This window comes from Stegodyphus dumicola, chromosome 11 (genome assembly GCF_044657685.1).
Source record: "Stegodyphus dumicola isolate Sdum_Otavi_A_Nest chromosome 11, ASM4465768v1".
NCBI classification, from domain to species: domain Eukaryota; kingdom Metazoa; phylum Arthropoda; class Arachnida; order Araneae; family Eresidae; genus Stegodyphus; species Stegodyphus dumicola.
The window spans coordinates 134,521,271-134,548,331 of NC_140778.1; the positions used below are offsets into that span (position 1 = coordinate 134,521,271).

Here is a 27,061-nt window from a genome sequence, read left to right on the forward strand (position 1 = left end):
AGCATAGATATGCTCTGGTGGAGATCGAAAGGAGAAGTCGAGAAGAAAGACTGACAGATAGGCATTGTGAAAGCAAAAAACTCTTGTGCAATTCAAAGTGTCATAACAGTTTTAGCTGTTGCAATAAATCAGAATGTATAACGTCAATAACATAACTAAGAGAGTTTATTATTAGTGTTATTTTTTTTTTTTTTTTTTTTTGATTTAAAATATACTGTTCTTTTTAAGTTCAACAGTTTACTTACATGTGCTGTTACTTAAACTTTTTCCTACTTTGACATACATCATAATATGCTTTAACAATAAAGTATGATTTACAAACGTAACAAAAATATTTTTATTCAACATTCACCGTCAGTGCATGGTGAATGTCGAAATTTGCCCATGTAAGTGAGAAATAAGGTTATTTAGCAAATATTTCGGACATACGCGAAGCAACTGTGTGAATGTTGATATTCACCGGAAAATGTCGGCATTCTCCAGATTTCAGCTTTTTACAGTAACATAGACATTACATACAGGGTGATTATAATTAAAGTTGCGATTTAAAAACGCTCTAACTTAAAAACTACAGGTCAGCATGACTTGATATTTTACCAGAACAATCCTAAGGTAATGGAATTTTGTTTGGTGAAGGAAAAATAGTTCCAAAATTTGTCGATAGAGGGCGCTGTCAGTGTTCACATTGCTGTTGTGGATGTATAGCTGAAAGGAAACGATAGATTGAAAGTGTTTTTATTAGCAAAAAGACAAGGATTCGTATTTACAGAGAAAACAGCGATAGTGACAAGAGTAACTTCACGAAACAAACATCTTACGGATGATTAATGCATATGTTGTTCAATATGCTCTCCTTCTTGCTCCGCTGCTGTTTCACAAAGCGAAAACAGCATGTTTCACAAGAGATCGGAGGGTATCTATGCTGATGCTATGAATATGGTGCGTGATGCTTGCTTTCAAGTCGGCCAGATTCGCAATCCTCCCACTGTAAACAACATTTTTTAGATATCCCCAAAGCCAAACGTCACCCGGGTTTAAACTGGCAGGCCACGCTGTTGAGAAATGGCGGCTTACGATTCTATCATCTCTGTAATGAGCGACCAGCAGCAGCTTCACACGAGCAGTAATGTTCGGAGGAGCGCCATCTTGCATAAATATTGTGCGATCCACACATTGGCGTTGCTGAAGTGCCAGAAGGTTATGGTTACTCAAACGTGCTTCATACCTCTTGCTGGTAACTGGGAAGGTAACGGGACCCGCAGGTGTGATCTCCTCAAAGAAGAGCGGACCGACGACAAACGCTGCCGGTATTCCTCAGTAATGATTGTAGAGAGGTATTGGCTGTAGCGGGAACAGATTCTCGGTCGCCCATATCCTGCAATTTTGCGTATTTACAGAATCTCGCAAATGGAAATGGCTTCCTCAGATCACAGAATGTTCCAAGGTCATTCATTATTCATTTCCATCCGGGCAAGAAACTGTAGTGCAAACGATTCACGTGTTTCCAGGTCAGCAGAATTAAATTTGCCTATCATTCTCCGCAGGCCATATGTGGTCATTGGGCTGGATTTTATGCCTTTTAATGTCTGGAACTTCCTGATAGCTGTTAACGCACAGTCACCATTCTGATGGTAAAGCTTCACGAGAAACGCACGATCCTTCTTCGATAGAGTCATGATGAATCACTCAGGCAAAATGTCATGTGTGCCGTTAGTGCTCTGCATTTTTATCTTAGCCACGTCTGCAGTACGCATGTTACGTTTTAGTAATTTGCATACCAACAGCAATGTGAACCCTGACAGCGCCATCTATTGGTATATTTTGAAACTATTTTTTCCTTTCTTTTCCTTTTTCCATCGCCTCACGATTGTTCTAGTAAAATATCAAGTCATTTTGACAAGTAGTTTTAAAGTTAGAGCGTTTTGAAATTGCAACTTTAATTATAATCACCCTGTACATCTTAACATACAAGTCTTTTACGGTAACATATATATTACATACATTCTAACATATAAGTCTTTTACGATAAAGTATATATTTTTTGCAAAAATATATTATAATTTTTTTTAAACATTGATATCTCAGAAAATATTTTTCAAGTACCTAGTTTAATTGATGGATTTCATAACAAAGAAATTTCACTTCGTACTAAAATTTTCGAATATTAATACAATTTAGTACGTTTCACTTTGAAAATGAATAAACTAACAAAAAATGAAAATAGTGAGAATTTTTTTATTATTACATTAATGAATAATAAAAAAAAAATTCAGTGACTGCCAAATGAGTTTAAATTGCAAACTTGCAATTATTTAAAGACTAATATTTGGATATTTTTCAATTTAATGTTTTTTATAGCTAGCCGTGATTTTGTTTCTGAAGTATTTATGAACTTAAACTGAGACAGAGTACACCTAGACGTTGGGAAAACTACACAACAATACATGGTCGGAAACGTTTTCCTGGCGCGGTAGTGACAACAGAAAATACAAGAAAGAAAAAACAGGAACTGGTTGAGAATACCTGTTTATTACGGTTAGTGCAGCGGAAACCAAAACATAAGAAAAAAACAGACGATCTTCATCAAAAAAAGGTGTTCGAAATAACATTGGAAACGTATCCTCAACATGGGATCAGCAGGGGTGGTCCGGTGCATTGACCAGCAAGCAACTCTTTCTCGGGGTAGTTCAAGACAAGTGTACTGAACCTCTCTTAGAAGTGTTGTAAAAATTGTTGCCTATATCTTGGAAACTGCTGAAAAAGTCCAGGATATGCCCAGTGTTTTCCAGAACATCAGACCTGCATATGGCAGAGATGTGGGGCCTGCATAAGAGTCCGGGGTCGTAGTTTCGAACATCTTCTTTCCTCACCTTATTCATGTTCTTCCTTTCTTGTGTTTTGTCTTGTTACTACCACGCCAGGAAACTATCGCGCCTGTTCGGTCATGAATTGCTATGAGATTTTTTATCGTCTCGGTGTACCCTGTCTTTCGTAAAAGTTTGTAACCGATTTGCTGAAACGCCCTGTTTGTATATCGAAAAAGGTACGAAATCTATTCTGTATTCAAATTTGCAATTCAGAAAAAGTACAAATTCCATTCTTTAAATACTGTAATGAAATTCAATATTATAATTCAAACTTAAAGAGCTAATTAATTAATTATCAAGAATTCAAAACATAAACTGATTCATTTCTAAGACCTTTGCTTTAAAATTTTACTCACCGCTAATTGACCTGCTACCTTTAGCTCATAATTCTCTTCAAAATGAATCATCCTAAACTGAATTTAGATATTCTTATACGAAGAAATCACGTAATATATTTTATCTAATAAATCACTACACACACGGAAGGAAGCAGCAGCTGCATATTCTGGACAGGACTTATTATTAATTCAGGAGACGACATGTAAGTTGGATAGTCTAGAGGATTTCAATAACTATCCAGTGTGATTAGGAATTCCTTAGATATTAGGTTGATATATTCACAGCTGCTATTAATGCTATAATATTCCTAGTATGTGAATAATTCTTTACGTAAATTGCAGTGTGTGCTTGCCTTGTAAAGAAGAGCGTTTCTTGCTGTTTGCCAGTATCGTGAGCCTTTTGCGATAATGTAGGAGGAAACCAAAAGTTTGTGCAAAATGTGTAACAAAAAGGACTTTTATGTATTAATTACCTAAAAAGTATGAAGGGTGATAGGTTATACTCATGAAATTCTAGAAGGTCACTGAATTATAATAAACAGTGACTATAATAAACAAATGATGATGTCCATAAAAAGAAAAAGACCTGTTCCATATATTTGCAAAACGTTGTATGAAAAGCACGATTCTGTGTTTTTAACTTGATCAAAATCCATCACTATCTATTTAAAAGAATCAGATATATTTTTTCATTGGTAATGCTCTAAGGTTTATATATTTTTGTAATTGTGCCGCCCTCTTAGCATGGCGTAAGAAAGCCGAGTGTCTTAGGCTTGAATCCAAAAGAAACTACGGATGTTTGTAGGTATATAGTGGTTTATATGGTATGGGGGCACTTAAAATAATAATAAGCCAAAAGTCTTCTAGAGATGTTGATGAAAAGGGAAGACGAATGGGAGCTCTTTTGTTTTATTTCCCATGGATTCTCATTCAAAGATGGAACACAGCTGAGCAAAATCAATCGCTCACTTATAAGATACCTAAGGCATAAGCCAATGACTTAGGCAATCCTTTCATCTTGGCTGCAATGAATTTGTGAACTTTATATGTGATGTTAAGGGAAATCATACTGGAGTTTATGTCAGCTAATGGAATCTGTTCCATGTGTCGAGTAGCTCCGCTATATGTACAGTTTAGGTTTTCATCTCGCTCCATTATGAAGAAGCCTGGTTTTGGAGCTACGTCGGTTATGCCAGATGTCTCCGTTAGCTCGGATAAACCCTATTCTGAGCGGCCCTTTGCTGTCAGACAAGTGAGTTCAGTCACAGCAACAAATATTCTGATTATCATTGTTATTGTTATTATTTTTAAATTTTAGTTCAGTATAATTTTTTGTTTCAGCTCTACCTTCGCCATTTCCAAGGAAACACAGGACACCTGAACTGAAGAATATTTTCGTATGTTTATCTGAATCACTGCTGGTCGATGAAATCCGCTGGGATATCAGACGCGTTGCATTCTCTAAAACAGGGGCTCGCAAATGGTCCGTTAGTGACCCCCATGGGATCGATGAAACTTTAAAGGGGGTCAATGATGAATCGATAGCCGAATAATTGTTATGTAGAGAAATTACCGGATAGCGTTATAAAAATTATGTGAATGATTTTCTGATTTATGGAAATCTTAATTTCTATTTGATTATGAATTATTTATTTTAAGGCTTTAATTTTGGGGAAAAACAGATGCTTCTGGAAATATTATTTAGTTTAAATGAATATTATTTATTTTCTTTTATTTGCAAATCTTGTACAAAACTTTGATTCATTGTGAAAAAGCAGGGAAAGGGAGGCAATTTTCGCCAAGTCATGATTTCGCGCGCTTTAGAATGTTCGAGAAAGAATTTTCATTGTTAGTTGACCTTAAGAGAGGAAAGTACGTGACGGAAAGGTCAAAGGTTGCTACTTGTCTTTCAATGTAAGTCATTCAGGTTTTTGGCGATTGAGGGTCCGGTTGTTGGCTAAGTGAAGAAGGGCGCGCATGCGCGATCACCCTTTTTTTCCGCATTCTGGAGTTGAAAACGAAGATTTTGCCATAATTTAGGGGGCGATAAGTGAAGCCATAGTGGGAGCCCGTTTGGTGAAGGAGAAGAAGGAAATTTGAGTTGGACACACTTACTTTTGGCTGACTCTCGGACTGACTCGCTGATTTTTGGGCTTGCTGGACAAAATGTAAGTGACTCCGAGAGGTGTTTTCCGGCGGGGAGCGGCAAATATGCTCCCCGGCCGCGTTTTGGTTAAGAGGCGAGACTCTCTTACACACTTACTCTGGACTCGCTTAGGCACTCACTGCTTGGATTCGCTGACTTTCGGGCTTGACGGACTTGTTGACGGAGACTGAGAAAAAACTTGTGGGTGTTGCGAAGGAGAAAGGAAAAGATTTAGTCGGCATCGAGCAGTGCTTCCGGCGGGGAGCGGCAATTATGCTCCCCGGCCGCGGGTTTTCTCAAAAATGCGAAGAAAAAAAAACTGTTGAGCGAATAACAAAAAAATTAACAGAGACTTGGGTCTCTATCTGTATCGGCAAAAGTCAGGACGATGTCCTCTGAACTCCGACTTGAAAACAGAAGGAATTATGTCACCTTAGACAACTGGAAGCCTGCGTTAGCCGTTCTCTAAAATGCCTAGCTTAATTGTCTACGTTTTCCTTGGTGGAGCTGAGAGTCTAGGCAGACAGCCGTGCGGTGTAAGCTGTTCTCTTGCTTCCAGTGGGAATAATTTTCTTCTATGGAAACCAGTAGCAGGCGTAAGATTTGACGGTATAGCTGATGTAATTTATTGTCGTGCCTTTCGAGTTTCTGGCTTGCGGATTTGCCAAGTGACGTAAGGATAGAGCTAAGATATGAGCTCTCCTCCACTTCAAGATGTCCACTCAAGATAAGTGTTATTTTTTTTTTTGGTGTGCTGGAACTTTAGGCAAGTTTTTCCAAAAACGTCCTTAGCAGTAAAAACAACGTCAAATCTAAAATTTAACTCTCAGGCCTTAAATTGTTTCCCTTTCCTTTCTTTTAAATCACCAGACAAACCTTAAGTTTTTTTATGAATTTAAATGAACAGACTCTCAGATGAGGTTAAGATTTTTCTTATTGTGTTGTAATTGAATAAACTGATATTTAATCTGGAACCTCTTACAGTATGTTTTCTTTATATATTTAATATGAACTTTTCCTTTATATCTTGTATATGTTTTATGTTTTTGATCCTCTCACGGCGCGGTCCCGGGATGCATTTTTTTTCACAACGCAAAAATGCTGTACACGTTTCACTATACGATCACTCCCTTTAACGGCAAGTAGTTTCATATTTAACATTTAACAATATAGGAATTTCAGATATAACATGGTACCTAGAAGTAAAACTATTTAACCATGGTCTCGAAACTTTTCTTCATAACATAATGCACCTGCAGCTCATTGGCATACCAAGATCCCATTGATTATCAAAAAAATTATTATGAAATAGATAATTATAAAAAGCTGTAACATGTGGTAAAAAGATATGGCATAAAATAAATACAAGGGCAATATATTCAAAAGTTATTTAATATATTTTTAAATCAATAGAAGTTTTTTAAATACATGCAACTATTAAGCCATAAATGTAAAATACCGTTATCGAATCAATATTATTAATTTTCCCTCTTTTTACTTAGATGAAGCAAGCTTCAGTAAAATTTACTACGGGGGAGGGGAGGTTAAATACTGCTAAAAATCAGGTGATTTGAAAGTTGAGTAATTTTATGTGAACTAATAGAAATATTGCATCTATATATCAGATGCAGCCGTCAAACTTCTATGGTATTAGAATCTGAGATTTTGTTTTTGAAAACTTCTTTATGTTTGTAAACTTAAAAATAATAATAATACAGGACACAATACAATACAAATCTAACAAACCAATTTTTTCAAAACTTTTGTTCTTTTGTTGTTTATCTTTTTAAGCTATTTATGCTCGATTATTTGTATTATGATTATGTTGTATGCTGCATATTACAGAGGAAAATGTAAGGCAGTAGATGAAAAAAGGTGTCGATGCAAGAAAATGGTTGGGAAAAAAAAAACCTTTCTGTAAAACAAGGACTCACAACCGGTGGGGGAATTTACGTCTAAGGGGGGGTTATTTTCTGTGCTCGAGGATTTGTGCGATCATAGACTTATAGAACTCAAAAATGACAATATTCAGATAATGATATACAAGAGATAACATTCTTTATGTTGCTCATTTGCAACATTTTGAGAAATCCATATGTTTGAAGCAGTAGACAATAAATTAATTAAATTTTATTTCTCTCAGTGGCAACATATACCGACGCAATTGAATGTTGTATTCAAGATAACATAATATAACGTTTCAGAAATTTTGGAAAGTCTCCGCTAAGGGCGTATCAAATGCCAAAGACAACAATTTCTAAAATTTTGAAAATAATAACTAAATTATATTGAAATTTAGAATATATTTTGAAATAAAATTCAAAAATAACATTTACATTCCTCTTTTATCAGCGCTTAGAAAGTGAAAAATTAAAATCTATTTCCCTTCTGAAGGATTTTGCAATCATAAAAATTTTCTGAGCAATATATTTTTGATATTGCAGGAAACATAAGAAAAGAATGGCAACAAGAAGAGTCACATATTCCTCTTTCCAAGCAAGTTTTGATTTCTTTTTGAAAAACCTCTATTGATCACGAGTAAACGGAAAAGCAATCAAGTTTAGAAAGAAGGAGAAGACAAACTGGTATCAAATTTCACGATCTTTATATTTTTATGCCGACGATATTCCGTTTCCTTTTTTTCTTTCCTGGATCTTGTTATTTGGTGAGATCTTTTTCCATTTTTTTTTTTTTTTTTTTTTTTTTTTTCTGTTTTCTGAGCAATCGAAATTTATCTTCAAAGGCAAAAGTTTTAACGTCAAAGATCTTAGTCATATTGATGGGCTCAGTTGAAGAAACTTTTATCGCTTTCATTTCATTGAGTTCGCTTTGAGAAAGAAATATTTATTTCTTTGACTTTGGCATCATCGAGTATGTTATTTACAAAATATATCTGGAAAGTTATTTTCACTATTTTTCATTTTCACTGTCAGTTTCTGATAATGGAATAAATTTCCTAGTTTTTCCTATTTGCAACAAAACATGTTTTGTAATCATTAATTCTATACCTTTTAATGTATAATATCAGAATGCTATACTTTTTTCAGTATTAAATGCGATATCTATAGAATAAGTGAACAGAAATGCAGGAGTTAATACTATATTCTAAAGCATATAATTCAAAATGAGTGTAATTAAGAAGTCGTTAACCTTAAAAAGAGTTTATTTCTGTGAAATTTAAACACCTGTTAATAATGAGGTTTTTTTTGAAGCAAATCAGAGATAATATAGTTTTTGTCGACTTTAATTTACTAAAAAACTCCACTTTGGAGATTTGAAAATCTATATTTAAAGCATAATATTATTTCAAACAATGAAAATAGCAATTACTATTACGAAATCATTTTGCTGGTATTATTTTGTAATTCTTAATCTCTCAACAAATTGTTACAAATTTTGTACATATATGGATAACTTTAGTGAAATTATATGTGAAGTTTTATTTTTCTGTATTATGTAAAATGAAAATCTAAAGAGAGGATGCTCTGTTGAAAACATAAAAATACAGAGACAAGTCAATTTAACATTGATTAAATGCCTGTCGCTAAATTATCGAGATATTGCCAAGCTGGCAACGTTTTTTTTTTTTTTCGAGGGAAATGGCTAAAAGTCACCAGACTTGGCGATCATTTGGAGACATTTTAGTCCGGTGCCTGTATCAAAATAATAGGTATCGTATCATAGTAATTGAATAAATGGTCGCAATATTAACTGTAACCATAACTGGCCCTCGTACGCCTCACAGAAATTTCGAGAAGCATAAAATACTAGAAATATCTCGACGGCCGGTTGAAAGCTATGAAAGGCCGGAGAAAGCTTCTGCCCTAAGTTGTTGAGAGTTGTTAGTTCAGCATGAGTATTGAGATATATCCGGGTTAGCTTTCTCTTTAGATGGGCTTTGCATTCCTTTGTGTTTAACGTTCTTAGTAGTTCGAAATGTAACTACTGATTGTACTCTGAGATACTGTGAGCACCTCTACGAGTATTTCTGTTGAAAATTCCAGAAATCTGAAACGTTTCTTTTCATAAAATAAATTTTATCAATCTATCATCTTGACCTGTGTTAATTCAATCTATTACGAACCCGTGCGCACGCAGCAGAATTAATTAAATACACAAAACTCGTTATATCCTAAAAGATTTTACCTTATATTTACTATTTTCTTCGCTCCAGGTGTTTTCTTTGAAAATCTTCTTGTTTTGCTTTATTGGATTCTGCACATACATCGGCAATGTTAACTTTGTAATTATGCCATATTACAGACTGCTCAAGTTTAGAAGCTTTTTCTGTTGTCTGCATAATATCAGAATACTGTTTATTGTCAAACTGTTTATTGTCGAACATATTTATACTGTTTATTGTCAAACATATTTATACTGTTTATTGTCAAATATATTTATACTGTTTATTGTCAAACATATTTATACTGTTTATTGTCAAACATATTTATACTGTTTATTGTCAAATATATTTATACTGTTTATTGTCAAACATATTTATACTGTTTATTGTCAAACATATTTATACTGTTTATTGTCAAACATATTTATACTGTTTATTGTCAAACATATTTATACTGTTTATTGTCAAACATATTTATACTGTTTATTGTCAAATATATTTATACTGTTTATTGTCAAACATATTTATACTGTTTATTGTCAAACATATTTATACTGTTTATTGTCAAACATATTTATACTGTTTATTGTCAAACTCGATGTTCTGTAAAGCATTCGTACCTAACAATCCCTGTCCAATTATTAATCTTATGAATTGGCAAGAAACATGATTTCTTCAAATATAGATAAATAAAAAAGTATTTGGCCCATATTTTTCCAATTTCAGTTTCATATTCAGACATAAGCTTCCAGGTGTTAAGCATATTGCTACAGAGTTTTGTTTCACTGAAAGATATACATTTTTCTTTATTTTAATAAGTCATTTGTGTGCTTCTAGATTTTCTAAATTATTTAATTGCACTGTGCGTGATATTTGCAAGTATGGAACGCAGATCGAATGGGAACTCAAAACTAGATTTGAATCCTTTAACCGGTATGGCAAATCGTGCCGAAAGTGCTTCATTTCTACACATATAAGAAAAGTCGCGTGCATGAATTAAAGCACAACGATTATGATAAACGGGTTTCCTTGGATGGAGGTACACATCTTTCTTGCCAGGATGGAGAATTTAGTGGGAAGAGGCCCATTTTAACTTACATGAGACTGCTAACGAGCACAGTTCTCGAATTCGGACATCCGAATAAGTCCATGAAGTTCATTAAATTCCGCTGAAGCCACTGATGTGCCTTCGCAGTAGATTTTACCAGCGGACCATTCTTTTTTCAGAACATTACTCTACCACAAGAAGGTATCATGATATGCTGACTAGTTTTGTCATTCCACAAATTTAGTAGAGGTTCCGTTTTGTCATTTACAGATTTGAAAATAATCATTGATAATCATTGGCATATTGAAAATAAATTAAATTAAAGGTATGCATTAAATTAACAGTACTGATCTGCAGATTTTCTCTTGCTGCATTTGGTAACTACAATATAACCGATAGTCAGCGGAATATTGATAATATGCCGGTGTATCATAAAATACTATTATATTTTGAAATGTAAGAGAGAAAATAATCATGCAGTTATGAAAACTGATAAGAATTGAATTATTGGAGTTAAATTGATAATCCAGAATGAAATTTTTCTTTTGGATGGAATAAGTAAGTTTTGTTTTATAGAAGTACTGTCTGCATACAGTAAAAATTAATTTATATTTTATCCATTTTTTAAAATACATCAATTTACATCTGAATCAATTTGAATATAATTTTGGCTTCAGCATACAAATATATACTTTCAAGAAAATTATTTTCGCTATGACAGAATCCCTTTCTCATTTCTTTTCTAAGCTTTTGATGTACTCAATATTGAACACATACACGAAAGTATAAAAATAGAATTGCCGGAGAAAAGTAAACAAGTTTTATTACTCAACATAAATAATATATTCCAGAAATAATGTCTCCTCCTCAGCGAATTCATCACCGTGTTATAGAAACTCAAGAAGTAAACACAATAGATTTCGCTTTTGATGCAATTTATATAACGGAATTCAAATATTCATTGGTTTTTATACTGAAATAACACATGAGTTTTCTTTTGTTCATTTATCAATATAAAATATAAATTTTTATATAGCGAGTTTTGTTAACGTCATTTCCTTCCTATGCAACATGCGTCATTTAATCACTACACTGAAAATACAAAGCCAAAAAATATATTATTTATAAGCCAGCGGGCAACAAAATGTTTTATTGTTGATCATATTAAACCTATTGTTTTCTTGTCACGCTTTTGTATCATTGCTTCTAGATTTAGAGATACAACATAAAATTGTAATATAATCAAACTTTCATGTATGTTTTTCAGAGAAAGAAAGAGGGGAAAAAATAAATGTGGAAAACCATTTAAGCGGGAGTGAAAGATGGTAAGATGTTTAATATGTAATATATTGAAGTAGTTAATATTTATTACTTTTAGCAGGGATATACTAACATTGAAGCACTACTTTTGAACGGACACAGTTATACGTTGTCTGTAAGATCATAATGTGATTTATCAATATTAACTGAATTATTAACTGGTATTATCAATATTAACTGGTTCATATGCTGTCTACCTAATGCTTAGCAGCTAACATAAATAAATAATTAATTTTGGCATTCATTAAAAAGGTTTAATAACAATATAATAATACAGCATTTCGTCTGTATTCTATCAGACTCGGCATACAGCATTGCTGAGTTCATTTCAGCAGGTGTTTTCTAAAATATGATGCTAAATTCCCTAATATTATCGTCTGCTTCTTGGATGAAATATTTTGAGTTGAAAATGTGATTTAAAATGTTTTCTTGGTTTGCGCTATTTTGACCTATGTAGGAAATGCTGCGCTTGGAACATGATTAACAAAGGATTACTGTAATTTTAATAAGAACACTTAGATCTGAATTGAAATTTAAATTTTAAGAATTGACAACCTATTTTTCATGCCGTATTTCCCAGCGTATACTTTCTCTAGCGTTTTAGTAACCGGTTCTGAAACTTTGAAACATATTCGCGTAATTTTTCTCTTCCTCAATGAGTTCATAGGATGAGCTCCCCTAAATATTAAAATGAATTCGTCCACTTTTTAATTGTTTTCGTCTTACTAATAAAGACAAACCCTCGAAAACTACTTGTGAAGGCATGCCAAACCATCTTTTGACTATTGAAATTTATATCAGCTTATACAAGAACCGAACCATCACAGCCAAGCTAACACGATCTGACATTCAGTCTACAATTTGCCATTTCAGCTGCATATTAACCTTCACTAATCAGTTAAGGAAGATTTGAGGCCTAAGGACTAGCAGAGACGACACTGACAGCGGACGAGTCCAAGTTACAGGGAAGTAGAAATGAAGATAATTTATTAGATATTGCATTGTTAATATTACAATATATTCTTATTGGAATGTTTGTCTTTTTTAAAGGAATAATAGTGTAACAGTTACCTGTAGTTTATCCATCAGTACTTTTCATTTGTTATGTTCTTGTTGTGACCACGTCCTTCAGAAATTAAGTTAATCGCATAATTAGAAAAAGTTAAAAATAGAAGTTAGAAATGAAAAAAATTAGAAAAATTAAAAAAGGGGATGGGAATAAGCGAGGGAATACAGGATTTATACTTTTTTGATCATAGTGTTGTTATGGTTATATTCTTTCTGTAATAAATATTTTCCTATTTTTACTAAGCCTTCTAATTCATCTCACATGAATCAGATAGCTTTCAAATCTTGTATTTTTCAACATTTTCGATGCACGCTCAGGATGATTTAAATGCTTTGTAGATTACGAAAGAATGCATTTACGAGGGTTGTTTACAAGATATTCGTATAGAAAATAAACATGATAATTACATACAAATAGTGAACTTTCTTAGAGAAATATCAATTTTAAGTTCACATAAATTTGTATTTAAGCAGATTTTTTTTTTAAACATTAAGTACTGATTTAAAAATAATAGAAATTTTAGATATGATAAGATGAAAGCGCTTCGCAATGTTTTTGATGTTACTAAACATTTTAATACATAGGAACTCTCTTAAAAACTCTCTTAGACAACCCCCCCCCAAAAAAAAAACGACGCATGAAGAAGGAGTTATCCGAATGGGACGACGAAAATCGGTAGAAGTGATGTACATGTACAGAAAATCAAATGATTACAGTTTGAGAAAAATTGGATGATTTATTGAAGTGATAGAGCTTCACAAAGTGAAAAAGTCAGTAACGCGTTTGTCCAGTTTGTCCACCTCTGGCCCTTATGCAAGCAAGTATTCGGCTTGCATCGATTGATAGAGGTTGCGGATGTCCTCCTGAGGGATACCGTGCCAAATTCTGTCCAACTGGCGCGTTAGATCGTCAACATTCCGAGCTGGTTGGAGGGCCCTGCCCATTATGCTCCAAACGTGCTCAATAGAAGAGAGATCCGGTGACCTTGCTGGCCAAGGTAATGTTCGGCAAGCACTAAGGCAAGCAGTAGAAACATGTGCAGTGTGGTGGGCGGGCATTATCCTGCTGATATGCAAGCCCAGGTTGGCGTGATATGAAGGGGAACACAACGGGCGTTTGCACCATACCTCAGCTCAGTGATTAGAAATGCAATTTGCATAACATCAAACATTAATGTATTGCACGTTTTATTTATTTTACGCCAGTTTTTATTGCTATTTTTTCTTTAGCATTTAATTCATTTGATATTTTTTATAAAAATTCTAACATATGTAACTTATTCTACTTATCCCGCACAATCAGATCTATGCGTATGTGGGGAGAAGGTTAATCCAGAGCATTACCTATTCACATCCGTCATAAAAACAGGTCTGAACCTAAGAAGACCAAGACTAGAACAAGATGTGATTCTGGTACGTCAAATGCGCAATCAGTAATAGCCATATGAGGAAGCGCATAACGCAAATAATGGATATTCTGGCATCAAGGGGTGTAGAACTCTGCAACACAGAGTAATCCCACCCAAATCATTATGCAAATAGCAGCATCTCAGCACTAGAATGGTACCGTGGGCCCCAGGAAGGCGTTGCAACTCTGGATAGCTGGTGTAAGGGGCCTACACCTATACCCATTTGCTGGATTTCATATCTTAAGTTAATGCCATGTGGAGACTATCTTAAGTTAATGCCATGTGGAAACTATCTTAAGTTAATGACATGTGAATACTTGTGAACTAATTTAATAATGAAAAGACTTGATAATCCCGACCATAGCTGTACATTTATTTCACCAGATCGCTCGCGAACATAGTTTGCAACAAACATTTACTTTATGTGCTATTACATTCTATTCTTTTCAGGACATGAAATCCAATCACTGTAAAAAGTAAACCCATCAGAAAAATTCCTTCGTTTAGTGTGGTATGTCGTCTATTCTCTGGGTTGAATTTTAAATTTAAGAAAAAAATTTTAAATGTAAAATAAAATGATTTTAAACTTTCGTTTCAGATTAGCTTAATACTAATCATAATCATCTTCAGGATGACGTACACTATCAAGGGTTGAATGGTTAAGTAAAATATATACGTGGAAATAATTCGAGACTTCTGTTGCAAGAAATTAACGCTAAAAATGATGTATTCAATCACATTTACGTATTAAATGTTTTATGTAAAAAATAGTATCTTTCAATTTCAAAACTCATTTTTCCACTCAATGTAGAAAAATTCAAAATAAGTTTCTGCATTAAATGCATTCCAGAGAAAACTCAAATTTTAGGTATATATATATGTCTCTTCCCAAGCAAAGTGCTGTTTTTAAATTTATTGTGTTTAAGTTATGTTTTCTTTTGGGTATTTGTCTCGTAAAACTGCAATATATCTTGTAAAGCACTGTTTACGTTTCTGGCTGTCATTCTTAGTTTCCATCTAAAGACAAAATAAACGCTCTGACATTTTGAAAGGTTGCCAGATTCGCTTGTCTGCTTCCTTATGGGCAGTGTCATAAATGCACTGGATCACTTGTTTCCAGCGTTGCATCATTGCTAATACCTTTCTTCTCAAAGGATAAAATAAAATTTAAAAAAAAATAAAGTTACAATTCTGGAAAGAAACAATTGACCTATTTTTTATCTATATGTGGCCGAATGAAAACTTGGAATTTCTATTGGAAATGAAAAGCTGTTGTTGATTTAGCTGTTTTCTTATAATTAAACATTGAAAAATATTATTGTGAGGTAAATTTTAGTACACCGCTTCAAATAATTACTTTTAATGAGGAAGAAAATACTGTACTGAAGTAAATACTGTATTACTATGTTTATTGTATTACTATAATAAACAACAGTTTAAATAATTAAAACATGACTCAGAAATTAGTCAAATCCCCTTTAACGCAATGAAATAGCCTACATTATTACTACACAATGGGTAATGTAGGTCTAGTCATTCATAGAGTAAACTTTAGAATGAAATTTAACCAATAATCTTTGAAACGCAGTCTCGCCCACCAGCGGCCGAGCGGTAAAGTCGCTGAACACTGGTAGTTCGGTCCGAGGTTCGAATCCCGCGAACGGGCTGGCTGCATGGGCGTTTTCGTGGTTTTCCCCATGTGTAACATGTATACCAGGCAGTTTCCCTTAGAAATTCCTCCACGAAGGCATCCCTCCTCTTAAGCAGATAGCCCTCGAGGCTTTACCATAATCACACACACGAAACGCAGTCCCTCTTAAATCATTTCAGAATCCAGCGAACGCGCTGGCTGTATGGGCGTTTTCGTGGTTTTCCCCATGTGTAAGGTGTATACGAGCCAGTTTTCCTTAGAAAGTCCTCCATGAAGGCATCCATCCTCTTAGGCAGATAGCCCTGGAAGCTTTGCCGTAATTACATAAACCAAACCTTAAATCCTTTCACTACTTACCAGCAATCAACTGCTGAAGCCATATTTATATAGTGTTATTCAGCCTTCCGGAAAACTTCAGCAATGAGAATGAATGGGGACACCAGGTACCTGGTACCTATTGATTTACCAATGATTTACAGATATTGTTCCTTATTTACCGTTAACTAGATTTATTTTACTTTTAAATAATAGTAACCCGAGAAACATTGCTGCTAGATCTCCCAAATGCATTTTTCGAAATTTTTAGAAAATCGCCAAATTGCGAAACATAGCCAACTTGGTGACAACAATTGTTGCCAAGACCAGTTGGAAGAGTTTCTACCGATGTCCAAATTTCCATCGAAATTATTTTCATAATTTAAAATTTGTTGGATTCAGGATCATAAGATATATTAAGTTTATGCAAAAAATACGAACTTATGTACGAAATACAAGTCTAGAAGCTCAATTATACAAAAATATCTCCTAAAATCATTACCTAAAATGCAATAATTAAATCAATCAATCAATAAATAAAAGCAATGCATTATAATAAATGACAAAAGCAACCGTACGGTTACAAAGATTTAAACGTTCATAGAAATTTACACAGCAAGGATGAAGAAATTTGTTGGTGTTAGTAGTCTATTGATCATAAAAATACATTAATTTCTTTAACTTTAGGAGAATTTCCTAAGATTTCGTGACGATTAAAAATTTCCATGACCATCTAATTACATTTGTTTCTATGTTATCTGCGAATTTCAAAATGTTTACTATTATTTCTTAATTTTGTTAATGCAGGATAACTTTTCACACTTAAATAAATTTAACACAACTTTTTTATTACAATTCAAGTAGTTGTAAATTCTGTCTTTACAGCACTATAGGTGCCCGGACAAATCGGTGTGCTGAGATCCCTGCGACAACTACTCACAGAAATAAAATGCAAATAAATAAAAATGGATTAGCATGGGACTCCTATCTTCTAAGCGAGCAAACAAGTGTTCAACGGGTCCATCATGAGTTAAGACGGATCTGCGAGCTCCGATATGTAATTCTGATGATAAACGATTCTTCTTTCTCGATTTTGAAACGGGCTGCTTAATGAAGAATGATAATCTATTAAATGGAAATTAGGGTCTCATCTAAAAGCACTATTTCTTATGGCAAGTTTATAAATCAACGACATCACTCCAAAAGCCAAAATCAGCATCTTTTCTAGTTAACATTTACTTACATACAGTTGCAGAGTTAATAGAAATATATTCCATGACACGAATATAGTATTAGAGTTGCTGACAGAGGTCATAACTGAATTTTCCTGCAAATTAAGCAAGTGCCAAAACTTTAAGTATGTTTTCTTCGAAACAGGCGGTTCTATTTTTGACATAGTGCAAGTGCAGTATAAGTTTCAGTTTTAAAAATATGTACTCTTATTACGAGACAGTTGTATACGTTTATTTTTCTTATCTGGTACAATGTTTCTCTTTGAAATGTTAGAGGAAAATTTTAGTCGCGAAAGCATTAGAACAAAATACAGGCCATGAAAATCTCTTTCATGGTTTTCATAAAATTGTTTACTTATACCATCGTTTACAAATGCGTCATCACAGCAATATTTAAAACAACTGTTCAAAACTTGAGTCCACCATCAATGATATAAGCATGGCAGTGCCGATGGAGTGATTAACATATAGTTTTGCAAATGAAAACTATGTATTTAGCGATGAGATACGTAGCAGAATTATGGAACTAATTAAAATGGATTTCTGGAACTAATTAAAATCACAAACAAAATGAAATATATGAACAATATTGATGTTAATCAGGTTTTTCACTGGACGTGGTAGGTTTCCGTTCTATTTCAACCGATTTAATCTACAGGAAAATAAATTATGTAATAGTTATCAGCTTGATGCTAGGCATTTCGTGCTTGATCGTAGTTTAATAGCCCCTATTAGACAGATTTTTAACATTACTGATTTTAATGTAAGTGTCATTAATTTTAAAGTTTTTAAATCATATTCTATTGCTCTAATGAAGTTTATGAATGAAAATAGGGCGCTGGTAGGAATCTTCTGTTAAAATTGAATTTTGTATTTGTATTGGTTTTGGATATCTGTGGTGTTCTATGTTGTGAATTTGTGTTTATGGATTTTTTTTGGGGGGGGGTTTGTTTGTTGGTCTGTAATTTTGTGTTAGATGTGTTTACTTATTTTTGATTTAGTATTTTTATTTGTTGTTTGAGGGTGGCTGGGTTACCGGCTGCCCTCGTTTGTGGAGATACGGGGCCCCTTCTTTTGAGCTATGGGGACACTCGTGTCCAGGTGGACTGAAGGGAGCCTCCAATTCTTACAATTCTTACGTAGCAGAGTATCATAATATTTTTCACAAATTTAGCTCTCGAAGTCTGTCAAAAATTTGATATTTCGGCAACCATCGATAGGAAGAGCATTTTATTATACGTCGGTAGCGGTATTCTGCAGTGACCATTTGCACACACGTAAATCAAATGCATAACTTCCGTCTTGGTAATCGTAAAGGTCTATTACGGGTAACAACACAGATGCAAATTACGTGTTCTCGCAGATCCATAATGCCGACGGGTGGCACTCTACCGCCACTGTATTATATAGCTGTCACCTACTGCTTTCTGCTGTGATTAGCACAAGCCAATTACGCCACTGCATGCGTTGTTACTCTTGTTATTCTTGATGAACACACATTTAAACACTTATCGTAAATATTTTCATAAAGATGAACCTGTCCGTAATGATTTTTTTTCCTTGTTTTATTTCTTGTGTTTGTGCCTCATCCATTACTTGTAGCCATACATTCCTATGCAAATAATGTTTGATGTAATGTACTAAACTCTAAACACAGTGGTGCAACAGCCCTAGTGGGCCAAGGCCTGCAGTGCCCGATATCTGCATTCCTGACCGCGGGGTGCTTGCGCATATGCCCTGGACAAGTGGTCACTTTGTCGCAGGACCCCGGTATTTAGACCCCAAGCGTTTTATCGACCCACTCAAGGAATGAAAGGTTGAGTCAACCTTGCCCAGCCCGCGGATCGAACCCTAGATCTGTGGTGTTGCTGCGCAACGCGCTAGCCACTGCGCCAGCGGGCTTAGTGTGTTTTACTATCCCTTTAAATTTGTCCCATGAGTTTTGAATCGCTCAACACTTGTATGTGCACGTAATGGATAGGTGAAATTCGACGCATCAACGTTAAGGGACGGAACAGCAGTATTGATATCTTATATGCGAAGCGGTGATGAATCGTGTAGCATCTTCTACAGCATTAGTGCAATAATGGAACACATTGACATATCAAGAGATGTCTTCTAGCGCGGTTCATCACGATTATAAGAAACTACGAATGAGAAAATCAATCTTCTTCGACAAGCCTGGGTACAACATGAGCGCTGAACCTGCGTTTACTGATACCATGATGAAGATACTCTTACGAATTTTGCATTTAGATGGCTAATGTTAGTAGAACTATAATTAAAATTGTCTTACTTTCCTGCGCAATGCAGCGCGTGACGAGTTTTAAGAGAAAGCTATGCCGGAAAAGTACAAATACAGGAGCACGTGCATTAAACATTGAGTGAAAGTTTATCTCGATAATTTATATTTAATTTGAATAAATGCAATTGACTGCTATGTTAGCTGTAACCGTAATTCTACTCTTTTGCTTTCCAGAAATCTCAAGAAGTAAAGAAATTTCCAGAAATTTCTCGCGACTGATTAAAAGCTATAAAAAATCTCAGCTCAGCTGTTTAGTTACTGTTATTGCGATTTGTTTTAGTTCCGCTCCAACTGAATTAGCTTTCTCTTTGAACTGCCTTGTATTTTGACGTTATTTGTAGTTTAAAGTAAAGCTACCGGTTGTATTGCATTCTATTTAATGCATTTGCATTCTACTGATTATTAGTGCCCGATATTGTGAACACTTGTACGAATATCTTTGGGGAAAATTCCAGCGTTTAGTTATATTTCTTGTGATAAGAATAAATTTTATTAATTTTTTATCGTATTTGTGCATTCAGTCTATTACGAACCCGTACGAATGCAACAATACTATATGACACTTTCAACGTTATGGTATGGGTTGTTGTCATATTTCCTTCATATGTTCACAGTCTATGAATCTCAGACGCTATGATTGTCAGCATTACATTCATCAGTGGTGGCTGAAAATAAAAGTTTTATTGCCTCTACAGAACCATCCCTGGGCTACATTCCAAAAGAACACATTTTCCAACGCACAATATTTACTGTTTTTTTTTTTTTTTTTTTTTTTTTTTTTTTTTTGTGCAAAGTATCACTATTAGCTTGGTCTACACGGTCTTTTTGTTCTCCATAGAGCATATATAAGTTGATCTACACACTATACTCTTTTGAACATGTATTCCATCTACATTCCAAATATATAAGTAATCTAAAATTTGCATTCATCAGTATCGCAGCGTGTGTGATCGTTTGTAAGTGTTAAAGGGGGATAAATAAGATACTAACTTTATAAGGTTCCTTTTGACTTACGTTCTCAAATTTTTATCATTTGTACCTGCTTTACATCATATGTATTCTCCTGAATAAACATCTTTATTATAACTCAGACCTTTCTTGATATTGCAGTGTCACTGGAGGATCACTGGAGCCGAATCATTGAACATTGGTAGTTCACCCTGGGTTCAAATCCTAGTGGACGGGTTGGCTACAAGGGCCTTTTTATGGGTTTCTCATGTGTAACTTGGATACGAACCAGTTTCTCCTAAAAAGTCCTCCATGAAGGCATCCTTTCTCTTAGGCAGACAATCTTCGCATGCTTTACAACAATCAAGCAAACCAAACCAAATTCTTCTCTGAACACTAGTGTATTGAGTCGTTCGGCTGGGTATTTTAACTAACTTGCATTCGCTTTGGAATTCATTTAAGTTCAGAATTTTCATTCTTTGTTTATTCACAGGATGAAATGTTTGTACATTCGCGTTCAGCTTTTTAATTCAAGGGAGCTTTCAAAACAAATTAAACTGACCTGTTCGTTTATATGTTTCGTTATCTATCAATGACCTAATTAGGTCATTAACTATATAATGTTAATAATTTAATGTTAACTATATAATTTAATGTCATATAACTATATAATTTAATGTTAACTATATAATTTAATGTCATATAACTATATAATTTAATGTTAACTATATAATTTAATGTTAACTATATAATTTAATGTCATATAACTATATAATTTAATGTCATATAACTATATAATTTAATGTATTCGTAAATGTATACAGTTACTTATTGATAATTTGATGGCTGTTACGACAGTCCTGAGCAGAGCTGCAATTTAATGATTTCATTTCTACTGAGGCCAGTTACAAAGCATATGAATAGTAAAAGGCCACCTTTTACAAATTTGTGTGAGTTTCTGTGTGTAACAGTTAAAAAGCAACTTTCTTTTTATTATCCTTTTCAACTCACGCTTTCTTGCTAGAATGTTAATAAGATACCGCGCGTTTATTAAAATGAGGTAGAAATAGAGCTTAAATTGCGCCGGAGCCCGGCTCCGGTACTTCTTAGCTTTCTGGGACACATTCTAGCCGGAGCTCACCGGATTCCTAAATAAGAAGGCTCCGGCACTTCTTTTACGTAACTGAACAAATATTGCAGTAAAAATTTGATCTCGAAAATCTTATTTTTAGCAATAAAATTACATTAAAAATCGCTTATTAAATTTTAATTTATCTCTTTACCTTTTATTCAATTTTAATCATTTAAAATTGATTCAAATATTTTAAGAAAATAAATTTTAATTGATTATTATTTTAAGAAATAATAATTAATTAATTATGAATTAATTAAATAATGATTATAAATTAAATAAAATCAATAAAAATCAATTATTAATATCAATTAAATAATTATTAATTAATTTGATACTTATTAACTATATAATTTAAAAATTATTAATGATTTTAATAGTCATTTTATTTATTTATTTAACTCTTGTTCCTCTTTCCTGACTCTTGTTCTTGTTCCTGGATAGGGCTCCGGCACTTTTACTTTTGGAAATTAAGCCCAGGGTAGAAAGAAGCAGTATTTAAGGGAAAATTTTGGAAGGTGACTTTATAGCGTATTATGCTTGCCTGAAGGCCACGTTGTTATCCTTGATTTACAAGTGATTAGATTTCTGTGGCGTTGAGCCCTTCTAGCCTTGTTTACACAGACTTTTAAGAGCCTCCCTGAGCATTAAATAACCTGTGAAAGTGCATTAGGTTAATTTAATTTTATGTCATTTTACGTTACTTGTTACCTTTTGAGTTAAGTCAAAAGTGTTGGCTTCTGTAAGAACAAGTGGTGCCATCTGGGAAATTCATATTGAGCTAAACGAGGCCTTTAAAAATGCATTTATAATTTTAAACCTCTTATTTTATTAACGTAGTGTTAAGGAGCTTCTAGAGATACACTTAATAAAAAGACACATTCACAAAATAAGCACTAATGCTTTATTTTAAAAAAGATGTCACATTAAGTTTAGACCTGACAACAGTATTTGTAGTACTTCAAACCTGATCGAAAAAGTTACATTTGTGCTGCTAACTTAAAATAAAACTGAGTACAGAAACGGAACAAAATATTTTTATTTACAAGAGATCGAATATGTAATTGAAGAAGTAAAAATATATTTTAGTACAGTTTATTTTATTGCTATATATGCACACTAGATTGCAAATATTCATTAATAATACACTGAATATTAGACTTACAAACTGAATCTCAAATCCTCCAATTTCCGAGATTCCTCAACAATTATTTTAAAAGTAATATACCAAACATTACGGGAATTTTTATTATGTAAATAATACAAGAATTATATTTGTGATATCTTTTGCTATTTATTCACAAAAATTCATGTTCATTTAATATTGCCGTTCTTCGTAAATGAATGAATTCTTCAATTCATCAAAGTCAGTAATATGTGCTTTTATCACTCAAATATCAGTGCTTTAAGTAAGGCATAACATGTACAGCCAGCGCATTGTTAAACGCATTCAGCAAAAACACTCATTACTACTCCGTTTTATCACAGATAAGTTCACCATTTCTGCTTTCGAAAAATAAACTGCCCATTCTGATTTACTAAGAAGAATTTTATGCTGAATATTTGTAGTTATGAACACATAGAGACCAAACTCTCGTTGGCGGAAACTTACAGGACCAGGTCATCTGACTGTTATTATGAAGTGTCTCCTAAATGGAAGTGCTGGAGTATTCCCTAGCGAAAAGTAACAGGGCCAGGCCATCTGATGGTTATAAGGAAGTGTTTTCTAAATAGAAATACAGAAAGTATTCCCTAAATCTCTCTCGTTCTGAAGGTCCCGGAGTTCAAGGAATTTCCTTCTCTGGGAAGGCCATGAAAATCTCTTTACATGGATTAAATGTGGATCCATGTAAAGAGATGGATTAATCCGTAAAGCATTAAAAAACCGTTCCAGCAAGCATTAAAAAAGCGTACTGCTTCTATTAAATTCATTTTAATTATTCCTCTCCTTCTATGGGAAGTGTTCGTTAATGAAGATAGAACTGTATACAGTTTCCATCAAGCATTAAAAAAGTGTACTGTTTCTATTAAATTCATTTTAAGTATTCCTCTCCTTCTATGGTAAGTGTCCGTTAATGGAGATAGAACTGTACACAGTTTCCATCAAGCATTAAAAAGGTGTACTGTTTTTATTAAATTCATTTTAATTATTCCTCTCCTTCTAAAGGAAGTGTCCGTTAATGGAGATAGAACTGTATACAGTTTCCAGCAAGCATTACAAAAGCAAGTACTGTTTCTATTAAATTCATTTTAATCATTCCTTTCCTTCTATGGGAAGTGTCCGTTAACGCAGATCGTTTTCTATTAGTTTCCAGCAAGTGTGCTGGCTCTTTTAATTTCATTTTAATTAGTCCCCCCTTTCCCAAAATATATTAGGCTGACATCCTGGTTTCCCAGAACATATTCAACAACTTGGTAACACAGCTCTTACACACCAGTACATAACAAGCTCATTATTCTCACAAGCCTTACCGGTTCCAAATTGTACTACTGCGAATGCATAGCTAGATATTTTAAACAATCTAAAATAATTACAACTAGAAAAACAGATGTCTTTAAATGAAAATAAAATCATCATATATAATAAATTGTGCAGTTACCACAGGCGAATTGAATCACAGTGAAAAAATAGACGTGCCCCCATGGGTACGGAAGCAGATTATCAAAACATGTAGCCGTTTTTCTCTCGTCTTTTTAAATCGATTTGTTGTCGAACGTTTCCTCAAATTATTAACTATATGATGTTATGATGTCTTTTTTCTACAGCTTGTCATAAATGGAAAGTTTAAGTCAGCAACATTAAGTTTTACTTTAATGGTGTAAGTAAGCATTAAATTTAGCATCATGATAAATTAAAAATTGGTGTCACATCTGAAACTTCTATATGGGTTAACGGGAAAGCTACATCAAGCTCACATTCTCACAGAAGTTTCAGCAATCATAATCTCACAGTTCCATAATTATGGCTAAATTTTTATTAGAAAGTTTCGCATTCAACTTTACTTTTGTTCTTTATTTTCAAAAGACGTACTGAAGAAAGTGTACACAACGTTTCTATATACATTTAAGAGTTCCATTTAACTGTTACTTCATTTCAATAATCGACAATTTCGATTCTCCTTGATGACAGTAATATCACTGAGGTTTTAAGTTTAGACATTGTTTTCCAAATTATCTTCTTTTCAGTCTTTTTCAAATATGAGCCTATAGCAGAAAAAGGCAAACGAAATTAGAAAGAAACATCTCTAAGCCCACCTGACGAGGTAAATGATGTTTAAAACTGATATCCTCAGAAATTCTCATTTCCATATGTGAACACCTTAGCGAGATGGTTTTCACGAGGGGACCCATTATATTAACAGCTTTTTAAAAAGCCTCAATTAATTCTAATGGTTCATGTGGTAGGCTATTTTGACGAAAAGATTAAAAAAAACTCTCAGAAAGTTTGGTTTAGGTTTCCTATTCTGAACATAACGAAATATGCAACGCTGTTAATGCGTGTTACGTACGTCAGCTTCGAGTACTGAATCCACTACCATTGGTAACTCCAACCAACTTTTGCCATATATCGTTTGTGGTCGGGTAGTTCATTTCGGTAGTATTGTTGGGCACTTCTATGTTTACGGAAGATTTAGATTTAGATTTAGATTTCTGCAGCCATGATCTCCAAATGTTGTCCCTTTTCTCTGCAACAAGTCTCTCTCGCGCTTCCCACACTTTCTTATTGGCTTTTAAGTCCCATGTATTCTTGATGACAAGACTATCAGGTTGTCCATAGTCCGGAGGATTGGCCCTAGGATCGTATCCTAAAATGGCCAACATAGGTGCAAGAGAGGGCATGTCTCGGACAACGTCCTCAGGCAGGCGACCCACCCATTTGGTAAGGGCTTCAGTGTTGATGGGTTTGATGACTTGATCTGTAGATCTTTCAAGTCTGAAAATAAAATTAAGGTTAAGAAATTATATTTTTATATGTGTGAAATTATCTTCGAAATATTTATACATGCATTAAACTATTAAGTAATTTATTTTTTCAAAGCAGATCCCGAAACAAGTACTTCACTGTTCTGTTGGATAAGATGATAACAGGTATAGCAGGTACATGGAATGTACCGTTAGGGAATAAGTATGGCCTCAACGTGTCACTAGTCTAGAACTTCATCTTCTGAAGACACTTCAGAAGTGTTCTACGTTGGTTGCCGTGAAAGGAGCACCATCTGTTCACAACATAAAGTGTACACAACTTTGACATAAGAACTGAAAGTAAATAAGGTGATTCTGCTATAAATGGGACAATCGCCGCCGCTGTTTGGATGCCTCCATTTCGTCGTCATGCTATTTCGCCGTCGAGCTATTTGGCCGTTCTGACATAATTTTCTTAGTTAACTTATTAGTAAATATATCTATCTATTAATTTTTAAGACAGTAATGTGCTAACAAGAATCCAAAGTAATTCCATTTTCGATTAAGATTTCACACAAATGTGAATTTCCTGCTTGCATGAGCGATTTCTCTGAAGTAGCTGATTGAAATTTCACGAATCTTGTAAACATTGCATCATCTGCATCATTTTATAAACGATAATATAACTTCTGTTATATCAGAGGTTTAATCTATAATTATGAAATGTGGTAATTTTGTTCTATTTGATACTGACTTAATTTCCTAACTACGTGTACTTTCTTTTAAAGGAGTTAAGCATCCGTTTCTTATTTATAAACAATTGTACATATTATAAGCAACCTTTATCACGTATTTCATTTCTACTTAACGGCGAAATGGCCCACGGTGCGAAGACTGTCCTGTCGCCGAAAGGGCGCAGCCAAAAAATGGCTGCGGCGAAAAGTCCTAAACCCGATCGATCCTGCTAACATACGCTTTTAGAGAATCTGTTTGGAGTCGGAAATTGACCCTACTTTACAGATGCATATTTAAAAATCGAAATCTAATATTTAAATAAGTTCGCCTTGCCTCTATAAGAGAAAAGGGTTACAAGTACATAAAAATTTTAAATACATCTCATAAAACTATGTATTTAAGATCTATTTCAAGGTTATGCACAGAAATAATTACAAATAAATACAAAAAAAAGAACAGTTAATGAATGCAGGTTATTATTCAAATGAATATTGCACAGCACATACGTATCTCTTTGCCAT

The 27,061-nt window shown here is 33.9% G+C and overlaps 1 protein-coding gene across 1 annotated transcript in view; it reads right to left on the minus strand.

Moving 5' to 3' along the window:
* Positions 1 to 22,792: 22,792 nt before the first annotated feature.
* Positions 22,793 to 27,061, minus strand: part of LOC118205701 (protein-tyrosine sulfotransferase 1-like) — a 136,721-nt gene continuing 132,452 nt past the window's right edge. Inside the window, exon 5 of the mRNA XM_085827217.1 lies at positions 22,793 to 25,836. Within this exon, the coding sequence (XP_085683343.1) occupies positions 25,413 to 25,836 (424 nt within the window). The 3' untranslated portion in view covers positions 22,793 to 25,412. The remainder of the gene's footprint in view (positions 25,837 to 27,061) is intronic.